Consider the following 19,885-nt stretch of genomic DNA (forward strand, 5'->3'; position numbering starts at 1 on the left):
ATACTTATTTCTTAATTAATTAGATCGTCGTATAGACTCTAAATAATTTAAATATAACTCTATTCACTGCTATCGCTTCGTCTAGAGAGTTTCTTTTACGATTATAGAGTTATTATAAAAGAGAGAGCGAGCGAAGAATAATATCTTATTTTTAATATAGAAAACTCGTTTTTCGATAGATTAGACTATCGTTAATAATGTAGATTATCTAATATAGATTCTTTCGAATAGTATATATAACTTCTATGTGATAGAAATACCTAGCATTTTCTTTATTAGGCTCGATCGCTTACTTCGAGTAGAAAGTAAAAAACCCGTTAATTTTCTTCGTCGAAGAGAGGATACGAAGGAGCTTTATTATAATATTAGAATTAGTATAAATATAATATTAATATAGATAAGATAGAACGAGAATAATAAGACTATTAAATTATATATATAGAAAGAAGATATAATATAATAGAGAATATCTTCGCTAAGACTCGCTAGCTATAGAGCTAAGTAATATATTAAAAATACGCTCGTAACATTTATAGAGAGCTAGTTATTTTAGAGTATAAGATTTCTATATATAAATTTTTAATAAGAAAGCTCGAGAGAGCTAGCGAGCTAATTTAGTTAGTCTAGCTAAAAGACGTAATAATCTCGAATTAATAATTAATTATATATATAAATTCAAGATTTTCTAATTTAGCTCTATCTTATTCTTTTATATATACTAATATTTCTACTTTATAAATTAATAGAATTAACTCGCGAGTTACTTACTATAGTTAAATTAAATAATTTTATATAAATAAAGTTATTAGAATTATAAGATAATAAGATCTCTTTTAATAAAACTACGTAATAGCTATATAATTAGAAGATTTAGATATATAGTTAATAGAATAAATAAATTAGTTATTAGATAAAATATATACTAAGATATAGACTTTTTAATAGTAGAAAGCTTATCGAGTACTAATTTTTAATAATTTAATTCTTAGAAAGACTTTCTAAAACCTCTTAAACCCTTCGAGAACTCTTTAAGAGCTCTTCGAGAGCTTATATCGAAGGGGCTATTAAAGCAAGCTCGAAATTTAATTATTTTAATAATATTTAATTAATTTCGAGCTTGCTTTAATAGCCTCTTCGATATAAACTCTCGAAGAGTTTTTAAAGAGCTTCGAAAGGGCTTAAGAGATTTTAAGGAGTCTAACCCTAAGAATTAAGAGAGACGTTATAATATACGACCCCCTTCTAACTCTGAGAATTGAGAGAAACGTTATGATAAACTTAGGGGGAGACCCTCTAAAACCCCTCTGACCCTCCGAGGGCTCTCCGAGGGCTTCTGCCGAAGAGGCTCTTCTCGCAAGCTCGATAATTCACTAGTTTTTAGTTTATCTTTACGAATACTTTATCGAATTTCGTCTTCGCTATTTTATTTAAAAGCGTATAATTAACTCTATAACTCTTTAAATTTACTTTATTATCATTTATTACGTAACGTTAAAGAAATTAAATAGAATAAATTAATAAAGTTAATATTCGAGGTTTAGTCTTATAATACTTTCTCTTTTAAATATATAGTTACGTACTCGTATTTAGAACAAAAATAAAGAAATAAGATATATTTTAGACTAGAAATCGTGGAATCTAAGAATCTAATTAATTACTAGTCTCTTAGCGTAAAAATTTTTTAAAATTTTAAATTTTTAAAATTAAAAAAAAAAAATTTTTTTTTTTTAAATTAAAAAAAAAAAAAAAAAAAAAAAAAAAAAAAAATAAAAAAAATATTAAAAAAATTAAAAAAAAAAAAAAAAAAAAAAAAAAAAAAAAAAAAAAAAAAAAAAAAAAAAAATTATTTATTTAAAAAAAAAATTTTTTTTTTATTCGAGACTCTAATTTAAAAAAAATTATAAATTTAATTTATAAATCTTTACTCGTATATATTAATATCTTATACTTTAATTTAAATTATAATATCGTATTTTATATTCTATTTTAATCTTAATTCTTATATATAATACAAGTAAAGGCCCATGAATTAAATTCATGGAGTTGGATGTTTCTAAGTTAAATCGAACTCTGATCGCTTGCTGTGCGTTTTTGACCTACTTCCACTACTACAAAATTGATTTAATCTATGTAATATACAGGCACATATATGCGGAGAGAGGCGCGCTAAGGCCTAATTAGGAAGGTATATCGAGTGTGAAGGATTAATCCGTAATAATTGCCTATAAAAAACAGAGAAAGGCCATGTCCTTATGGCAAGAAGTATCGAAATACCGGAAAGAAATGGAGACAACGTATCAATTAGTGGTGTGAATCCCACAATATCTCCTGCCGTAGGGAAATTTTTCGAATAATGAAATAGCTGTAAACATCGGACGGTTTCAATTTGTCCAAATATGCATCGTCCGATGTTTCTCCTAGAAAGGCCGCAATGAAAAAAAAAAAAAAAAGAGGGGGGAAAAAAAAAAAAAAGGGGGGGGTCCCCCCCCTCAAGAAAAAAAAATTTAAAAAAAAGAAGGGAAAAAAAAAAAGAAGGGGGGTGGGAGAGCTGAGCCGTGTTCTTGACGATGGTGGCCTTGTTGCCGCTTGGTTTCTCCGTAGTGTTCTCCATAGTGTTCTCCGCAGTGTTCTCCGCATTTGCCTGTTGTAGTTCCTCCTCTTCCTTCTTAATATAGTGGGGATGATAGGCTAAGTTGCAGTGGTGTTCTCCCTTGTGAGTGATGATTTGATGTGGAACCGTGGAGAAAAAAAAACGTAGAATTTTGAAAAATAAAGCCGTTTTTTTGTTGGGGGGGGCTTTTTGTCGCTTTTTTTTTTCCCAATTTTTTTTCCCTTTGCCTGTTGTAGTTCCTTCTCTTGCTCCTCCTCTTGTAGAGTATCAGACTGAGTGGCTAGCTGAGTGGCTGACTGAGTGGATTGACTGATAGGGTAGAAGTGGGATCTTGAGAGCTGAGTTTTTGGTGTGGGGTTTTTTTTTTTTCTTTATTTTAGCGTAGAAGTTATTTAGAATTTTAAGTCTTAAGTATTAAGAAAGTAAGCTTTTTAATTAATAACTTAAAAAAAGAAGAAGAGAAAAGAAAACTTATAAGTATTTAAGACTTTATTAAGTATATTAGATACTCGTCTTAGCTACGTAACTTATAGTCTAATAAGCGATATAAGCGAGTCTATTAATTTACTTCGAGTACTTTTACTCTTATAATAGCTCTAATTTAAAAAAAAATTATAAATTTAATTTATAAATCTTTACTCGTATATATTAATATCTTATACTTTAATTTAAATTATAATATCGTATTTTATATTCTATTTTAATCTTAATTCTTATATATAATATTAAAATCTAAGAGAGTTACTTAGAGATATTTAGAGTTTATTAAAATAATAAGATATATCTTAAAATCTCGCTTCGAGATTAAGACGAAATAGAGTTTTTAAAAAAACTTAAAAACTTATCTCGAAATTCTAGCTCGACTTCGACTCTCTTTAAAATCTTATTAAAGCTTTTTATCTTATTACGTAACGTATATAGAGCGTAACTTACGTATATTAATAATTTTAAAAATTAAAAATTTTAATCTTATAATTATTTAAAGATAAGAAATTTAAATATTATTAATAATAATTCGCTCGATAGCTCTAATAAAAAAAAAGATATATATTTTTAAATTTAATATAAAATTTTTAATTTCTATTATAATTTCTTAATTTTTCTCTTAAACTATAAAATATAACTTACGCTTTTTAATAAAGTAAAAATTATAAAAATCGATTTTATAAATTTAAATAAATTCTAAGTTAAAGTATTTTCACCCTTCGAGAGTCGAATCTAATTACTTTTCATGAATTTAATGTATAGGTATTTAGACTTCTGACACAATATATATATATTGAGGAGTTGTTTCAGCGTGCCATTTGCTATTTGGCAAAAACCTTGGCTGCTTGGCAACCTTCCGGGGGCCCTTGGCTGCTGCTCGCAATTACGAAAAGCCTCCATGCTCTAGTCCATACGATTCCATCCCTTTGCTCGATTGAAGCGACGAACCAAGACACTGCGAATAAGATGGATGCGCCACGCGATCTCGAAGCACATGCCCAACATCCCGAGCCTCCTCCGCGATACGACGACTATGGTGGTGGGGACGAGTATCCCTCTGAAGACGAACTATCCGACCGTGACCTGCACCTCTTGAATACTGATTACGACCTGCAAAGAAACCTCTCCTTCCATCCTGCCCTCCAGCCGCATAGTCAGCAATACAATTTCTCCATCCCGCCAAGGTTGCGAGGAAACAGTAATTCTGCGGACGATATCCACGCTCTGTCTGAGAAGTACCAGCCCAAGATATATGAGTGGAAGGGGGGGTCACCGGTACCTCCTCGGACTACTTTGCTGCATAAGAAAGACATGTACAACGGAGGCTTGAGTGACAATGAGTACAGAATATCCCAGCGTGATGCTCGGGCTTATCAACCGTATCAAAAGCGACGACCTCTCATCGATCTCATCCGCAATGAGTGGAAAAATAATTCATACACGCCATCCTCATCCTCTCCCGGATCTCCAGGTTACTCTTCTCCCAATTGGATACAAGTATGTTCAGCACCACGAGTTCGGCGATATGTGCTCCTTCTGTTCATGCTGCTGAGCTTGATATGGGGGAATTGGCATTACTGGGCAGGCCCTTCGTGGACCGAGCACCGGCTCCTAAGCCAATCGTTGAATCAGAGGATGAAGACGGGGGAGGGTTGGTTTGGGGAGAACTTGAGGCCGGAATTCCTGGACATGGTCCAGGTGAAGACGCTAGATCAAGATCTTATCCCGGCTAGAGAAGACCGGAGGAGGTTGGTTGTTATCGGAGATGTGCATGGTTGTAGTGATGAACGTAAGTCTATCAATCGGCTTTCTTAGCCCGCTATAAGAAATACCACGTAGTTGATACGCAGCGGTAACAGTGGAGAACCTGCTGGCAGAAGTGCAATACGAAGCCAGGACCGACCATCTGATCTTCGCCGGCGACTTCATCTCGAAAGGCCCGTCTTCTCCAGCTGTCATCGACCTTGCCATTTCAGCTCACGCTTCTTGTGTCCGCGGCAACCACGAAGACCGTGTTCTCCTGGCCTACCGCGATCTGTATTCTCATCGTTTAACCCAAGAGCAAAAGGGCAAAAAGGCGCCATCACCGCCCGCAGCTGGCATGCCCGAAGACATGAGGCAGAACGACAGCGAAGATGAGGGCGAAAATCTAGAAAAGCAAAGCTTTTCGCATGGTGATGCCGTTGATCGGCGGCTGGCCGAATCGTTCACAAAGAAGCAGATCGATTACATGGCTTCTTGCCCCGTGATACTAGGTGTAGGCCAGATTAATGGCCTGGGCGATGTCCATGTTGTACACGGTGGTCTGGTGCCTGGTGTGCGTTTGGAAAGACAAGATCCCATGGGCGTGATGCACATGAGGACAATCGATCTTGACACCCACGTCCCGAGCAGCAGCGCGAAGGGAACACCGTGGTTCAAAGTATGTATTTCTTAAATCTATTGGCTCGTCACCACTCCATTCACGATTGCACGTCTCGGATACTAACGAGGTTTCTAGCTATGGAACAAGTATCAGTCCCTCATCTCTTCGCACCAACGTTCCACTGTCATCTATGGCCACGACTCCCGCCGCGGCCTACAAATCCAGAAATATAGCAAAGGACTGGACACCGGTTGTGTCAAAGGTGGGAAGCTGTCTGCGCTGATCATCGACGCCGACGTAGCGGCAAGGGAGCCCAAGGTGATGAGTGTACAATGTAAAGATTACCGGGAGCCCGAGGAAAGAAAGGAGGCCAAGACGTGAGGAGACGGGTACATGTTTGAAAAACGTATATAGCAGAGGATGATGGATGTAGAAGCACAAGACGCGTTAGCGGATATGCTTCTCAGGTTGTGAGCAGAAGACGCATTCACCACGGTTTCTTGACGCAATTATTGACACACAAACGGTTAGCTTCATGGACCAGATACCCAGGCATGTCCGAAACGCCTTTGGTCAATATTTAGTCTTTACTCAAAGGGTTGCTATGAAGAGATACTATTGCTGTTATTGATTGTTGACTGACCAATAGGTATTGAGTTTTTAGACTGTGGATGTTTTCATAGTTTTACGGCGTTCATCGCAACAACATCTCATGGATGCTGCAATTTGATGCTTCCTGAATCAGCACTTATCGTCCGGCCCAACTTGCTTAGGCCCTGAGTCCTTGCATCATGTTATGGATGGTATCAATGACAACTGGAAAAATGCTTCCCACACTATCCACAATCAAACCCTCGAAGTGTCTCATCGCCTCCTCTTCGCTCATCTCAAGATGGAACCTCTCTCTCACCTTCTCCACCACCCGTCCCGGCTCCACTTTGATATCAGGGATGTTTGCATCCACCATCAGACTGAAAAGGTTCAAGATGAGATTGCTCGACTTCCGCAATGTCGTGTAGGCTGTAAAGCAGTACGATTTGAAGGCGGCGTAGTGTGGAGAGGTGGAGCTACCCATACCCTCAACCATTTCCTTACAGAGTTTCATCTGCGGCGCGAAGGGTTTGGGGTCACGGCCCAGTATGTAGCCAAAATCAGCGTGGAAGAAGCGTCCGGATGGCGCGAGGAGGAGGTTGTCAAGATGGCGGTCTCCCACACCCAAAAGGTAAGTGATCACGCAATAGCCTGCACAGGATTTCACGTAGGTGTCCATGGCCGACGGCCGTACACCCAGATCGCCAGTGGTGTCGGGGTTGTTGGCGCGCAGGTAGGCAAGGATACTGCCTTTATACTTGGCGGAAGCCGCGGCTAAGCTCATAGACGGTATGAACTGGACAGCTCCTGCATTGGGGCTGGTGGCTAAGATACGGTATGGTGAGAGCTTAAGGTCAAGGTTCTCTTTCCGTAGGAGACGATCCATCAAAGAAATTATTTGGATTACAAGCTGGTCTTGCCGGAGATCATCACCTGTCTTGAAAATAATTGGGTATTTCTTGCCATCCGAAGTCTTGAAGTGGACGAGTAAGGGGTAAAGTGAAGATTTAAAAACAAGGGATTCCTCTGGGTAGCAGCCAACGATAGAAACGCTTGGATCCAAAGGAAGCGGTAGGGGAGGATCAAAGGTCGTCAAGTCATTTTTGGGATCTGCAAGGTACTTTTTCAGTCGCTGTAGCTTTCGAGGTCGGTCTTCTCTCGAAAAGCGTATCTCTTTCGATATCTTCGATAACACCGTAATCAACTCTCCTTGCCGAAGGAGGGTCTTTCGTCGCCCTGCTCCTTCCGGCAGTTTCATGAGCTCCGTCATGAAGTCGAACTCAACCTTTGCAAATAGCTTTCGATGCTCCTTAACCTGATCCGGACTCCTGTCATCACACTCCACCATCAAGTACCAATGCAGGAAATTGCCCAACATCAGGTTTTTCGTTGCTCGTGAGATGAGGAATCTTCCCAATGAAGAATCTTGGGTACTGCCATTGTGCGGCTCTGGGGATATCTTCTCGAATTTCAAGGCTTGGACCAGCTGAAGAAGATACAAAAGCAGCTCGTCATCGTCTGACTCTCGTAGGCGATCAACGGCATAGGCTCTGACGGCTGTATTATCAAAAGTAGGCCCCAGAAGCTCCAAGGCATCATCGACGTCTACCTCGGTCCACTTTGGTAGAAGCTGGACAGCTTGACGAGCCTCACTTTGGTCATGCCATGCAACGGATTTGACAAACTTGGTCAATGCCCGCTTGTCGCGCGTGAGATGATGTCTGAACTTCCAGACCAAATCTTTTTCTTCTGCGTTAAGCTCTTGAGTAGGGCCGTAAGAGACGATTGTGTTCAACTCATCTCGGATCTTCGCATTGGGTTTGAGGTCTCGATCCAAGACACCAGTTCGATGACTTCTCACAAGTCTTCTGTGCTTACTCTCGGCTGGGTTGTCCTTGGCACCAACTTCTGGGTCATAAATTCGGATCAGTGGAGGGCCATTCTCATAATCGTCGCTCACTCCGTTCCCTGTCCCATTAATACCCGGACCAAGCTGTACTTCGGGGGGCGGTTTCAGATTGACATTGCCGGTCGGCGGCACGTAGCTGGCTTGAGATGAGATTGGAGGAGGAGCGTACTCATGATCAGTATACACGATAGGGAAATCAAACCTTGGAAAGCCAATCAACAGCGTATATCTTTCCTCTTCCTTTTCATCTTCGTTGGCATCTGCGTCATTGTCCTCGACCTCGGGTCCAGAAGTCGACATTGTTCTCCTTGCTTTCGATGATACCTTTGCTGAGGTTTCTACTAGCTGCCTTTGCTTCTCTACGGCTTTGAAGACGAGTTTGTCCAGCCAGTCGACACGTGGAATTTCTCCCATCTCGTGCTTTTTGAAGAGCCTTTCGAGTCTCTCAAGCTCCTCCTCTTCAGATGAGGTAACGTGGCCATTGCTGAAACCAAGCCCGCCCCTGTTCCTCTGCGCTGGTGGGACGGCAGGGGTAGTTGTTGACGAAAAGCCGTCTGCTGCCTTGTGCCGATAGAGTCTACACTTCTGCCGACCTTTCTGCAAAGTACTATCTTTGTCAAACAGCGATATAGTAGTGCCTCCAAAGGGGATCGCATGACCACGGGCTCCCTGCCCACCAGTAGGCGACAGATCCCACACTGTGATGGCCAACTGCGAGCTTAGGGGTAAAGTGGAAATTGCAATTGGAAGCTCAAGCCATTCATTCCAAGTGCGACCAATTTTGAAAGACCGATAAGCAGTCTGCACAGGCACGGTCAAGGGTTTGGAATCTGCCCATAGTTGAGCAGTAACATATAAGTCAGAGTTGGGGCTGCAAGAATTCAGCACTCTGATCGAAGCACAATAATTTTACCGCGATACCTTGTATTTGATCCAACATGACGCAGATCAGGCCTCTGCAGCAACGTTGAGAAAGGCGGTGGATTATATTGTCCTTCTAAGCTTCCTCTGAAGTTTGAGGTCAGCAAAGAAGGTTAAGCAGATGTCAAACAGGAACCAACATTCTCACATTGACGGAAAAGTCGAGGGCTCTAGAGTTTGCGAAAGAATACTCCTCCATAAAGACAATTAACAATCAAATTAGATCTTTTTGCTGATGGAGGTTTGATGCCTCGAGATGTTTCTCTGACTCTGATATGCCTAGCCGGGCTAGCTTGGTAGGAATTGACTAGCATAGGTCGACATACCAAGGCGAGCACCGTGCGCCGCTTAACTTAAATCACTTCATCCTCCAATTTCGTTTGTTACTGCAGGAGCCGTGTATCAGTTTGCTCTCTGGTGATTGATCTTCGAAATCGTCGTGAACTTACATCATGATTTGAGAAAGCAGGACTTTAAGAATTGGACGGCTAACCAGACGCTGTGACCGCGTTGCGCAGTCCGGGTTCTATACTCATAGTGACCCACGTCAGTCCCAACATTCAAACTACAATGGCGCGCCGCGCAAAGCTCTCTACTGGAAGGGACGAGGATGTGGAGGTCCAAGCAAATGCCGAACCTACGCTACAAAGGCACGAACGCGTGAGTTTGAACTCACTGTCGCCTTCGCCGGCAGCTTCTTTCTCGTCCGACAAAGAAAACCGACAAGTCCAGGCTGATGAGGCTCGACACAATAATGGCAAAGCAAAGAATATGCCGCCTCCTCAAATGCCCACACCAAGCTCAGCGAATTATAACTCGTCGCGGTCCAGCAAAAAACGCAAACTCGGAGAACGCAATGCACCCAACGCGAGTCAAACGGTGCACGAAAGAGAGCTGGCTGAGGTGGGAGACCGACGGTTTTACGACCCAGATCAAAGCATGGACGAGAGGCGCGCGGTGCGTAAGGATTTTAGGGACCTATCCAGAGAGTTGACAGGTACGCGTTATATGACTAGCGATCAAGAGAGGAGTCACTGACTCTTTGCCCAGATTCACGCGCCGAGTACCTTGCACCTGGCTCCGATGGTCTCCTCAGAACTCTTCATAGGGCAAACGATCTTTTCGGATCAGTCAAGCAAACATCAGACGCCACCTTGGATTCGCGACTGCTCGTGTCAACCGCGGACCTTTCAGCCAAGAGGACAACGCAACTCAATCTTGGCGACGCAACCACCGGGATCGACGTTGATGACTTTGTGGGGAAGTGTATCACCTACATGCGGCGTGGTCCAAGTGATACGGGTGAAGGTTCGACTGTAAGAGGAAGACGAGGACAAGACGATAGCGATGACGACGCGGATGCTAGAGAGGGGTACGACGAAGGAGATGCATTCAACTGGGAGTGGCTGGGTCGTCGAGCTTGTTTTCCCAACAACGTCCGCCCGCCCGTACCTGGGTTCTTACTCGGCCCGCTGTCTGTTCAAAAAAGAGCGCGTAAAGCCACACAACGCCGCGAGCGCTTTCAAAAACGAGATCCCAAAGACGCTGTACGCCCGGAGGAACTGAAGGCTCAAGATCTACAACAAGCCGAAAACTCAAATCTCACCACGTTGTGCAAGAACATCCGAGAGCTCTTGGTCCACACAATGGTGACTGGACAAGCAAAAGTAGAGGAGGAGTTTATGAAGATGACGAGCGAGGATATTTCGGATGAAGAGATCAGGGCAGTGATGCTCAAACATGGAATCGCCGATGACGAGGGTGTTCCTCTGTTTCACTTCGTTGTGAACCCGAAATCTTTTGGTCAAACAGTGGAGAATTTGTTCTACGTGAGCTTTCTGATCAGAGATGGTACGGCTGGGTTTGGCAACGATTCTAATATGCTACCGACTCTCCGTAAGTATACTATGGTCCTCTCTCCCCCTCTCCTTTAAACTAACGCAATGTTTGAAGACGCGACTGTCGCACGTTCACCTCAGCAAATTCAAGACGAGAATATCTCGAAACATCAAGCTGTTTTCCATCTGGATTACGAAACGTGGGAAGACATCATCGAAGCTTTCGATATCAAAGAGAGCATCATTCCTCATCGTCAGTCAGATGAGGTTGCCCAAGTCAGTGCTTCCGGCTGGTATGGATAAATTGCGTAGCTCGGTCACAAACATCTGTCGTAATCCAGAAGATTCGCGACTGTACATACTCAAGGATCTGAACGTCTGTATCCACACCCAGGGAGGTCACCTTTGCCATTTGCTCATGACCTGGGCCTACGGCGCTGCTTTGGCGGGCTCTGTTGCAGGTCTCATCCAGAGCTTGCTTTTAAATTCTAGATTTGCAGATATCCAATACAGTCAATAGTTCGAAGCCTCATCAAGGACCAGAAACGATGAATGCCATGTCTCGCTCCTAGCATCATAAGCTGACTAAGTACACTAGAACCCAAGGAATCTCAGCCTTTTGGAGGAATGGAATGATGATTCTAGGCCAGGAACATGAAAGATCGTGGATAAGAAATGAAACGTCAGCTACCGGCGTACTTTCTCTCGTACCAGTACTTGACAAGGTAGGGGTAGGGCGCGAAGATTGGGAAAGGGGGAACCCTTGTATAAGGCTTTTATAAAGATTGTCGATCGTATCCATCACCAACGGATACAAGGTATACTATTATCCAGAGTCAATTTGAAGCAGTGACCTGGGATGAAGGGGAGTGTTGAGGGTCAAATTCTTTATCGCACTCTCTTTCCAGCATGCCTTTATTAGCTCTGCTTCCTCACAAATGGTTTAGTGCAAGTAAGAGTGTCGATCTCTCTGCTGGAAAATGGCGGAGCGAGTATCTCTCTCAATGTCATCACGTCATAATCTTCCGGGTTTCAGTCCCTACAGTATTTCTTGAAGCGATTTTGAACCCGGATGAAAGGCATGGTATTGTTCTACGTTCTGCTCCATCAGGCCAGGTTCTGTGACGATGCATTCATTTTTAGAAAGAAGACTATCTCTTCGCTGCTGTAATGTTGCTCGACCGTACTGTACCTTCTGGTACAGTGGAGTAGGAAGTCGCGGATGTCAACATGAGAAGAGACGTGCGGTGCTCGATGATAGTTGTTTTTCAAGGAGCGGGAAATTGTGGGCATGGGCCATTTCGGTAGCTGTCCGGACGAACTAATGGGAAGCCTGGAAGGTGTAAGACCAGTGCCTTCGATGGGACAGCATGCTGAAAGCCAGTGAAGACGTATTTTCAGCAGTCGAGTCTTACAGAGCGTCTTTATGAGCGGGTAGGGGCCATTTGCCTATGATCTGACGGCCTTGATCGGTCGGCATTGAAGAAATGAGGGACGAAAAAATCTTGTCCCTGATAAAGACGATTTCATGAATACAGGCAAAGCGGAGAGATGTCTCTTACACACTCATAGAAATAACCACAGACTGATGAACGAATTGATGACCATGCTAGGCGCCTGAGAATATGGCCGAAATTTGTATGAGCTGCGGCTGCAGCCCAGAAGCAATGTAAGAAGAAGCATTTCATGCAATTGATCAGCGCTAAGTAGGCCAAAGTCGAGGGGAAAGACCACTCATGACTCATGAGCGGAGGAACCAGATAGACCGCAACGAGGCAAGCAAAAGCATATTCAGATCCCAACCAGACGATGTTCACTGGTATCTGGCCAGTCATTCACTTTCGTCGCGATGGTCTCAACTTTTGTATCTAGCATTAATCACATCCTAAAAGACCTCAAGACAGGGAATAATATCCTGTCAAATACCGTAACGTTCCCCCAGCCATTCCTTGTGTACCTCTTATATACATCAAGTCTCTTTGTCAAACCTAGAAAGCTCTGGCGAAAATCGCTACCGTTGATGACGACTCAATGCCGCACTCACCTGCTGGTGCTGTAGAAAGCATCAAAGTCAGCATGTCTTCTTCGGGACCAAAATCATGAGTCACGAAACTATTTCGGGGAGTATAGGGACTCTCTTGCTTCCCAAACATGCTTTGTGACCCGATTGATGTATTGATCAAGAGTACATGGCCTTGATGCGTACGTACCTGGGCCATTGACGCACAGAGCGCAGTTGTTATCCGGCGTTGCTCCAGTTCCTAAACCTGCAATAGCTGTCAAAGATTATCGGAGTCAGCGTCGCCATTTCAAGAAGGATGCCAAGCCTTGAAGCGTGTCGACAGGATGCACACTCCCAAAACAGGTTTTGAGACCCAGTATCTGGTCCAGACGAGGGTTTTGGTCTCGGAAATACGTACTAACAAGATTCAACGTATCGCCGCAGTAGCAATCCACGCTCGTCGTGCCCACATTCACAGTTCCATAGAAGTTGAAATTTTGGCTATTGCAAACAACGGAGCATTGCGCATTCCCACTCGCGGTATACGTCTGTATGAAATTGGCTAGCACTTTGCCGGTGCTGGTAGACGAGGCGCCTGTTTGCAAGAAACAGCCCACTGGTGGAGATTGATTAGCAAAAAGCTCAATAGCATGATACGTGTCTCATTTCCTCATCCGTTCGGCGGATCAGCCCAAAACAATATGTCGCTAATGATCAGAATGCTCCAAGAAAAGCGTCAGACAACGCAAGAACCCCGTTGTTGATGCCGCTCTTGTCAAAATCTTGAGGACTTTTATTGTTTCGGTGGCCACTGTTTCCAGCACCTTGCCTTTCTGGCGAAAGCGTGTGATAGGGTGCATGCCCGCGCTTCTGGGATTCTGGAAGGACTTACAGTACGCATATGCAATGCCGGGTGCACCTGAAGGGCCTGTCAATCCTTGGGCTCCACTAGGCCCTACACTACCCTGTATTCCCTGGGCTCCGCTTGGGCCAGTACTTCCCCGAGGTCCGCTAGGGCCTAAATTTCCTTGAACTCCTTGCGGACCAGTTGGCCCGACACTTCCCTGGATTCCCTGAGCCCCAGCCGGTCCAATACTGCCCTGGATTCCCTGGAGTCCAGTCGGTCCAGCGCTGCCCTGAATTCCTTGGGGTCCAGTCGGCCCAGCGCTGCCTTGAACCCCCTGGGATCCAATCGGTCCAGTGCTGCCTTGAAGTCCCTGGGGTCCAGTCGGTCCAGCGCTGCCTTGGATTCCCTGGGTTCCCTGAGCTCCAGTCGGCCCTACACTTCCCTGAGCTCCTTGAGGTCCCGTGGGCCCAAGGCTGCCTTGAGTTCCCTGTATTCCCTGAGCTCCTTGTGGTCCTGTTGGCCCTGCGCTGCCTTGAACTCCCTGAGCTCCAGTCGGCCCTACACTCCCTTGAATTCCCTGAATTCCTTGAGCTCCTTGAGGTCCCGTCGGCCCAACGCTGCCTTGAGTTCCCTGTATTCCCTGAGCTCCTTGTGGTCCTGTTGGGCCAACGCTGCCTTGAACTCCCTGAGCTCCAGTCGGCCCTACACTCCCTTGAATTCCCTGAGTTCCCTGAATTCCCTGAATTCCCTGAGCTCCTTGAGGTCCTGTTGGGCCAACGCTGCCTTGAACTCCCTGAACTCCCATCGATCCTACACTTCCTTGGATTCCTTGAACTCCCTGAGCTCCTTGAGGTCCTGTCGCCCCAGTGCCACCTTGAATCCCCTGTGCACCACTAGGTCCAGGTGGCCCAACGCTTCCTTGAATTCCCTGGGCGCCACTAGCTCCCACGCTGCCTTGTGGACCACTTGGCCTAAGCGGTTACAGATCAGCAGAACATTCCGAATCAATGGGAAGCGTTCGTTGTTACCCTAATGGGCCTGGGCCACCGAGCACAGCGGTGACCGCACTTCCAGTTGAAGGAGCAACGCAAGAGGTAACTATGTATTGATCAGTTGAGAGGCGAGGAGCCATCGGTGTGGACAAGGATCAGGCACATACGTTCTGCGACGGTGAGATCTATGAAAACGCAGGATAGAGGCTGTGCTCCTTGCTGAAAGACTGCAACGATTACGCCAGAGGGGAGCACGCAGAAAAGGGCATTTCCATTAAAGAACTTGGAGCTCGTCCATAGCAGAGTACCAGTATTACTCAAAGAAAACGTGGTGGTAATGTCTCCAGGCGTTGAACTCGGTGCGAAATAGTCATATGTATCGCCTGTGGTCGCGGAGAATTGTGCTACAGTTCCGTTGGAATATGTCACCCAAAGCTGGTTGTTGGCCAACGTGAGTGTGCTTGCTTGTGTGCAGGAAGAAGTTGCTCTGCCCGCGTAGCTCACGAAAGCCCCGGCTTGTCGACGGCGCTTTGGAGACAATTCAGAGGCGACGATCATTAGTGTAAAGCTACCCGCACTATATCGAGATGTAGCGTGGGAATTTTGACTGCTTCAAACACTTTAGAAGGTAACTTAGAGTTCACTGACAAGGATAACTGACCCGTTCATAGTCTCGATAGCAGTACTTCTATAAAAATACGTTGTAAGAAAATCGAGATTGGTTGGCGCATTGTCAACGGTAATGGTAAGATCAGTATTGACTTGAAACGTAGTGTCGCGAGTGACACTGGTTATTATATGTATTGTGTGCTTCACAACCACAACCGAATGAACAAGCATTGCTCCTGAGCGATAGATGCAGGCGTCTTGCGCTGCAGAAATCCACGCAGCGCTGTTGAGGAGTAAAAGGGCATAGCAGAAGAGAGGTTGAAACATCAAACAACCAAACATGGCGTACGATGTCTGAAAGATTTTCACGCGTTGAACGATGATCTAAAGAGGGTGTCGCGTCAGAGAGTGAAAAAACTTGGTGCTGGCTGAATGATTACTAGGTATACTGAAAACAAAGTCACGTGGTTGTTTGGTGTTCCTGAGACACTGCCGCAGGAATGTGGAATGCATTTCCCGTTCCCAGGCAAGCACGCACATTACCTCCGTCCTGCATTCGTCTATATCAGACGGCGGCCCTTCCAGTATGAAGCGACCTTTCACCTCTCATCGTGAAAAATATCACTACCGAGACTACTGCAGTGACCAGCCAAAGAAGCATGTTAACCAAGTCAACCCACACAGCGTTCTTCATCCTCTTGACACCTCCATTCACAGGCTTTGCATGAATGTAGATTTTTCCAAAGACCCCAAAGACAGCCACCCATAGTATACTGTTTGTAGATTGATCAGTATCAACTACCCCCATTACGACTCCCTTCCGCCTAGGCCACACTCACAATAGAACCAGATCCCAGCCGAACGCCCACCAGCTCTTCACCTTGGGCAACACGTACACCAAGCATGTGACGGCCGAGAGTACGCCTACGACTTCTGCGTACGACCATTTAGAGTAGTCACCAGTGTGGTTTTTGCGAGCGTCGCTGAGTTCGGTGCCGTAGAGACCAAGGACTGCGACGGCAAAAATGAATTGCAGAAAGCGTAGGGTCAGGTTGGCGATGACCAGTGCCAGGGGCTGGCTGCTGGAGACAGTGGAGGATGCTTTCTTGTTGAACCGAGAGAATGCCATCACGAGGGAGTATTGGTGTGCAATGCAAAGATGTCTGTTTGTTTTTTCTTCTTCGACTGGAATGACTGGGCGACGCAGTGTCTGGCTCTGAGGGCCAACATTCACCGAAATGGCAAAAGCAGCTATCAGGGTAGATTACTCACCACGCTTCTCACCAATTAAATGTTGGAGGCCGCCGTGGTCATGAGGCTCACTCACTATAATTAACGGCCATCACGCGTATCTAAAGGATCGAGGTTGCGCACGGGATTTGATTGGTTCGCTTAATACCGCAGGTTACTTATGATAGAGCCTCAGATTCCTCCCTCAATAGTGCTACACGCTTACATCGTATCTCGGTAATTCATGTATTCACGTACTCTACGTAGTATGTAAAAAAAGTCTAGCATCCACTTCCTTTCATTTTTGACATCAAGAACATTCTTCGCTCTTCTCACCGCTGCCATGATAGGCTTTACCTAGAGCCTCGATTATGTCTCTTCATCATCTTCTCCGTCGTCCTGTCATTTGCGTCGTCTCTCCACATCACAGCAATTCTCCCGGGAGAATAAATTACACTTCTCTCACACCTTACAAGTCTTCAACGGCGAGTCAGTCCCTGACTTCCATTTTGTATGTATTGTTTCAGAGTAAACGCTTTCCTATTCCCCATCACTGTTCGAGTTGCAAGACATTTTCTGCAAGCAAAAGGCTCCTGATACTCCTTCGAGCTATCGAGCTGCTCAGCATTATTGTCTCTGAGAAAGAATCCTGACTCCAGAAATTTTGTAGGATAGCCAATCGTGGTGAAATAGCTCTGTTAGTCAGTTCCATCTTCCACTGCAACATATAGACTGAGAACGCCAAGACGTGTCAACAAGACAGCTTTCCAGTATGGCATCACGACCACGACAGTCTATACAGAACCAGACGCTAGATCGCAACACGCTCTGAGCTCTCCTAAGGCCGTCAACCTGGGACATTCCTCAGCTTACCTGGATGGTGACAAAATCATTGAAGCTGCCAAAGTGCACGGGTGCACAGGCATCCATCCTGGGTACGGTTTTGTATGTTTAGTGACAGAGTTCTTACGCGTGCACCATGCTGAGCTTTTTTGCAGCTGAGTGAGAATTCAATGTTTGCTAGAAAATGTACAGAAGCGGGACTTGTCTTCATAGGGCCGCCATGGGAAGCAATGGAGGCTATGGGCAACAAAAGGTGCGTCAGCGGACTGTTCATGATAAGGCAGTATAGCTGAGTATTTAACAGCCGGTCAAAAGAGATTATGATCGAAGCCGGGGTACCGTGCATTCCAGGCTATCATGGCAGCAACCAAGAACCAGCTTTTCTCAGGTCCGAAGCCTCCAAAATTGGCTTCCCGGTGCTCATAAAAGCCGTGAAAGGCGGTGGAGGAAAGGGCATGCGGATAGCAATGACGGCAGGTGTGTTTGACGACCAATTGAAAAGCGCGAAATCAGAAGCTATGAATTCATTTGGCGACAATGTCATGCTCGTCGAGAAATACATTACGACCCCTCGACATATCGAAGTTCAGATATTCGCAGACAAACATGGTAAGTACTTATGCCTTTTGGCGCCTTTCCTTCTTCTTCTTCTTCTTCTTCTTCATCATCTTCATTCTTCTTCACTCTGCGACTGCAAGACAATCCTGAAGGGAAAAGGGCTCTTTGACACCACTTGACCTATCCCATTGCTCGGGGTTTGGTCTCTGAGAAGGATTACTGAATCTACAATGTTTATAGGCAGTTGTGTCTCCCTGGGGGAACGGGACTGCAGCATCCAAAGGCGACATCAAAAGATATTGGAAGAATCGCCAGCGCCCAATCTAGACGAATCTGTTCGTCAAGATCTATGGAAGAAGGCTCGCACTGCAGCCTTGGCTGTTGGCTATGAGGGCGCAGGTACTGTAGAGTTCATTTTTGACAATGAGTGTGGCGAATTCTTTTTCATGGAAATGAACACCCGACTACAAGTGGAGCATCCCGTTACCGAAATGGTCACTGGGGAAGACCTCGTACACTGGCAGCTTATTGTGGCGGAAGGAGGTAAGCTTCCTCTGAGTCAGAAAGAGATCGAAGCAAAGATTTCGGAAAGAGGTTGGGCAATCGAAGCGAGAATCTATGCAGAAAATCCTGAAATGTTTGTGATTAAAAATAGAGTAGAATTGCAAATCGTGCTAACGTCGGTGTAGGGGTTTCACACCTGACTCGGGACGCCTCATACATATGCGAACACCCTCTATCACTGAGACAGTAAGGGTCGATGCCGGCTACATCATGGGGGACGAAGTGTCTTCGCACTATGATCCCATGATAGCGAAGCTGATCGTCAGGGGTCCAAACCGGACAATCGCCATACAAAAGTTGCATTCTGCTTTGGAACAATACGAGATTGCGGGACTGGTAACGAACGTCGAGTTTTTGAAGGCGGTCTGTAAACATCCAAGCTATGTGGCAGCCGAAGTAGAGACGGGCTTCATCAGCAAACACAGTGACAAGCTGTTCGCAGAGGGGCCAACCGCTCCTGAGGTCTATGCTCAAGCCGCTCTGGGCTTGCTATTCCTGGAAGCAGCAACTTCGCAAGAAAAGGATGCTGCCATACTTGGTATACCCCAGTCTGGATTTGCAGCCATGGCACAACGAAGATTCTGGGGGTTTCTCCCGAACAGAACGCTCGTTTCCAACGAAACGGCCGAACAAAGCGTAGGAATAGATGTTTTGGAGACCGGATTCTTTGACATTACCGTTAGTGGAACACCGACTACCTACCGCTCCGTCGCCAGCAGCTGGGAACCACAAACCCGCAAAGTCACGTCTTTCTTTCCCCATACCAGGCTCGAAACGAGAGTGATAGATGACGACCAAGGTAATCTCACGCTCTACCAACAAGGCCAGCAATTCCGCCTACGGTGTGCCACACCAAAGTGGGTTGAACGAGCCTTGGGCATCAAAGATACAGCTCACAGTGTCCTGGCGCCAATGCCGTGCAAGATCCTGAGGGTAGAGGCCAAGGCGGGCGATCATGTCAAAAAGGATCAGGTATTAGTGGTTATTGAAAGCATGAAAATGGAGACCGTGATCAGAAGCCCTCAAGACGGCGTCATCTCTAGGATTGTACATCAGCAAGGGGTAGGTGCTTTCCAATATGGAAATGGTGTCGCTAATGTGTACGTAGGATCTGTGTAAAGCAGGTAACGCTTTAGTCGAGTTTGAAGAGCTTGTAGAGCCTAAGTAGTAGCATGGAAGGTGTTGGATATAGCATTTTTCATGCACTCCGATAGATTGATGATGTCGAGCATTATGGTAGAATGCCCGGTGAGGCACATCGAGAATCGCGGTACCCATCATCCATCCACTCCCCTCTACCACCCCTCACCCTACATTCAAGGGATTCCGTGCCGATGCAGCGTCTGGTATCAACTAATCTGGGCCCTGGTCCCCATTCATTCCTGTTTCCTTACCTCCCCTCATCATGCTCATACAGTGGTCTCATAGCCGAGAAGCCTCTTGTGGACAGATTCTGACGACGCCGGGTAATCACATAACTTCCTCCTCTTCCATCTTCCCGCACCACCCTTTCTTGGAG

At 45.2% G+C, this 19,885-nt stretch overlaps 6 protein-coding genes across 6 annotated transcripts; 3 read left to right on the plus strand and 3 right to left on the minus strand.

The window, feature by feature from the left end:
* Positions 1 to 4,063: 4,063 nt before the first annotated feature.
* On the plus strand, positions 4,064 to 5,843 carry HO173_003024 (uncharacterized protein; the record flags this gene model as incomplete). Its single annotated transcript, XM_037304954.1, has 3 exons — positions 4,064 to 4,886; positions 4,957 to 5,519; positions 5,598 to 5,843. The coding sequence occupies 3 exons, from the start codon at positions 4,064 to 4,066 to the stop codon at positions 5,841 to 5,843; spliced, it is 1,632 nt and encodes a 543-aa protein (XP_037168447.1).
* Positions 5,844 to 6,231: 388 nt separating this feature from the next.
* Positions 6,232 to 9,082, minus strand: HO173_003025 (uncharacterized protein; the record flags this gene model as incomplete). The annotated part of the gene is made up of 3 exons (XM_037304955.1): positions 6,232 to 8,833; positions 8,884 to 8,970; positions 9,024 to 9,082. The coding sequence occupies 3 exons, from the start codon at positions 9,080 to 9,082 to the stop codon at positions 6,232 to 6,234; spliced, it is 2,748 nt and encodes a 915-aa protein (XP_037168448.1).
* A 371-nt stretch (positions 9,083 to 9,453) lies between these two features.
* HO173_003026 (uncharacterized protein) lies at positions 9,454 to 11,024 on the plus strand (the record flags this gene model as incomplete). The annotated part of the gene is made up of 3 exons (XM_037304956.1): positions 9,454 to 9,880; positions 9,934 to 10,779; positions 10,837 to 11,024. The coding sequence occupies 3 exons, from the start codon at positions 9,454 to 9,456 to the stop codon at positions 11,022 to 11,024; spliced, it is 1,461 nt and encodes a 486-aa protein (XP_037168449.1).
* Positions 11,025 to 12,709: 1,685 nt separating this feature from the next.
* HO173_003027 (uncharacterized protein) lies at positions 12,710 to 15,402 on the minus strand (the record flags this gene model as incomplete). Its single annotated transcript, XM_037304957.1, has 7 exons — positions 12,710 to 12,774; positions 12,932 to 12,997; positions 13,142 to 13,339; positions 13,616 to 14,541; positions 14,599 to 14,668; positions 14,730 to 15,169; positions 15,224 to 15,402. The coding sequence occupies 7 exons, from the start codon at positions 15,400 to 15,402 to the stop codon at positions 12,710 to 12,712; spliced, it is 1,944 nt and encodes a 647-aa protein (XP_037168450.1).
* Positions 15,403 to 15,736: 334 nt separating this feature from the next.
* HO173_003028 (uncharacterized protein) lies at positions 15,737 to 16,300 on the minus strand (the record flags this gene model as incomplete). Its single annotated transcript, XM_037304958.1, has 2 exons — positions 15,737 to 15,944; positions 16,011 to 16,300. 2 exons carry the CDS (start codon positions 16,298 to 16,300, stop codon positions 15,737 to 15,739), a joined length of 498 nt encoding a protein of 165 aa, XP_037168451.1.
* Positions 16,301 to 16,772: 472 nt separating this feature from the next.
* HO173_003029 (uncharacterized protein) lies at positions 16,773 to 19,534 on the plus strand (the record flags this gene model as incomplete). The annotated part of the gene is made up of 8 exons (XM_037304959.1): positions 16,773 to 16,912; positions 17,072 to 17,098; positions 17,148 to 17,346; positions 17,400 to 17,497; positions 17,549 to 17,853; positions 18,043 to 18,439; positions 18,492 to 19,428; positions 19,475 to 19,534. 8 exons carry the CDS (start codon positions 16,773 to 16,775, stop codon positions 19,532 to 19,534), a joined length of 2,163 nt encoding a protein of 720 aa, XP_037168452.1.
* Between the last annotated feature and the right edge of the window lie 351 nt (positions 19,535 to 19,885).

This window comes from Letharia columbiana, assembly GCF_014066305.1.
Source record: "Letharia columbiana isolate WasteWater2 chromosome Unknown Sc0000006_s0, whole genome shotgun sequence".
NCBI lineage: Eukaryota > Fungi > Ascomycota > Lecanoromycetes > Lecanorales > Parmeliaceae > Letharia > Letharia columbiana.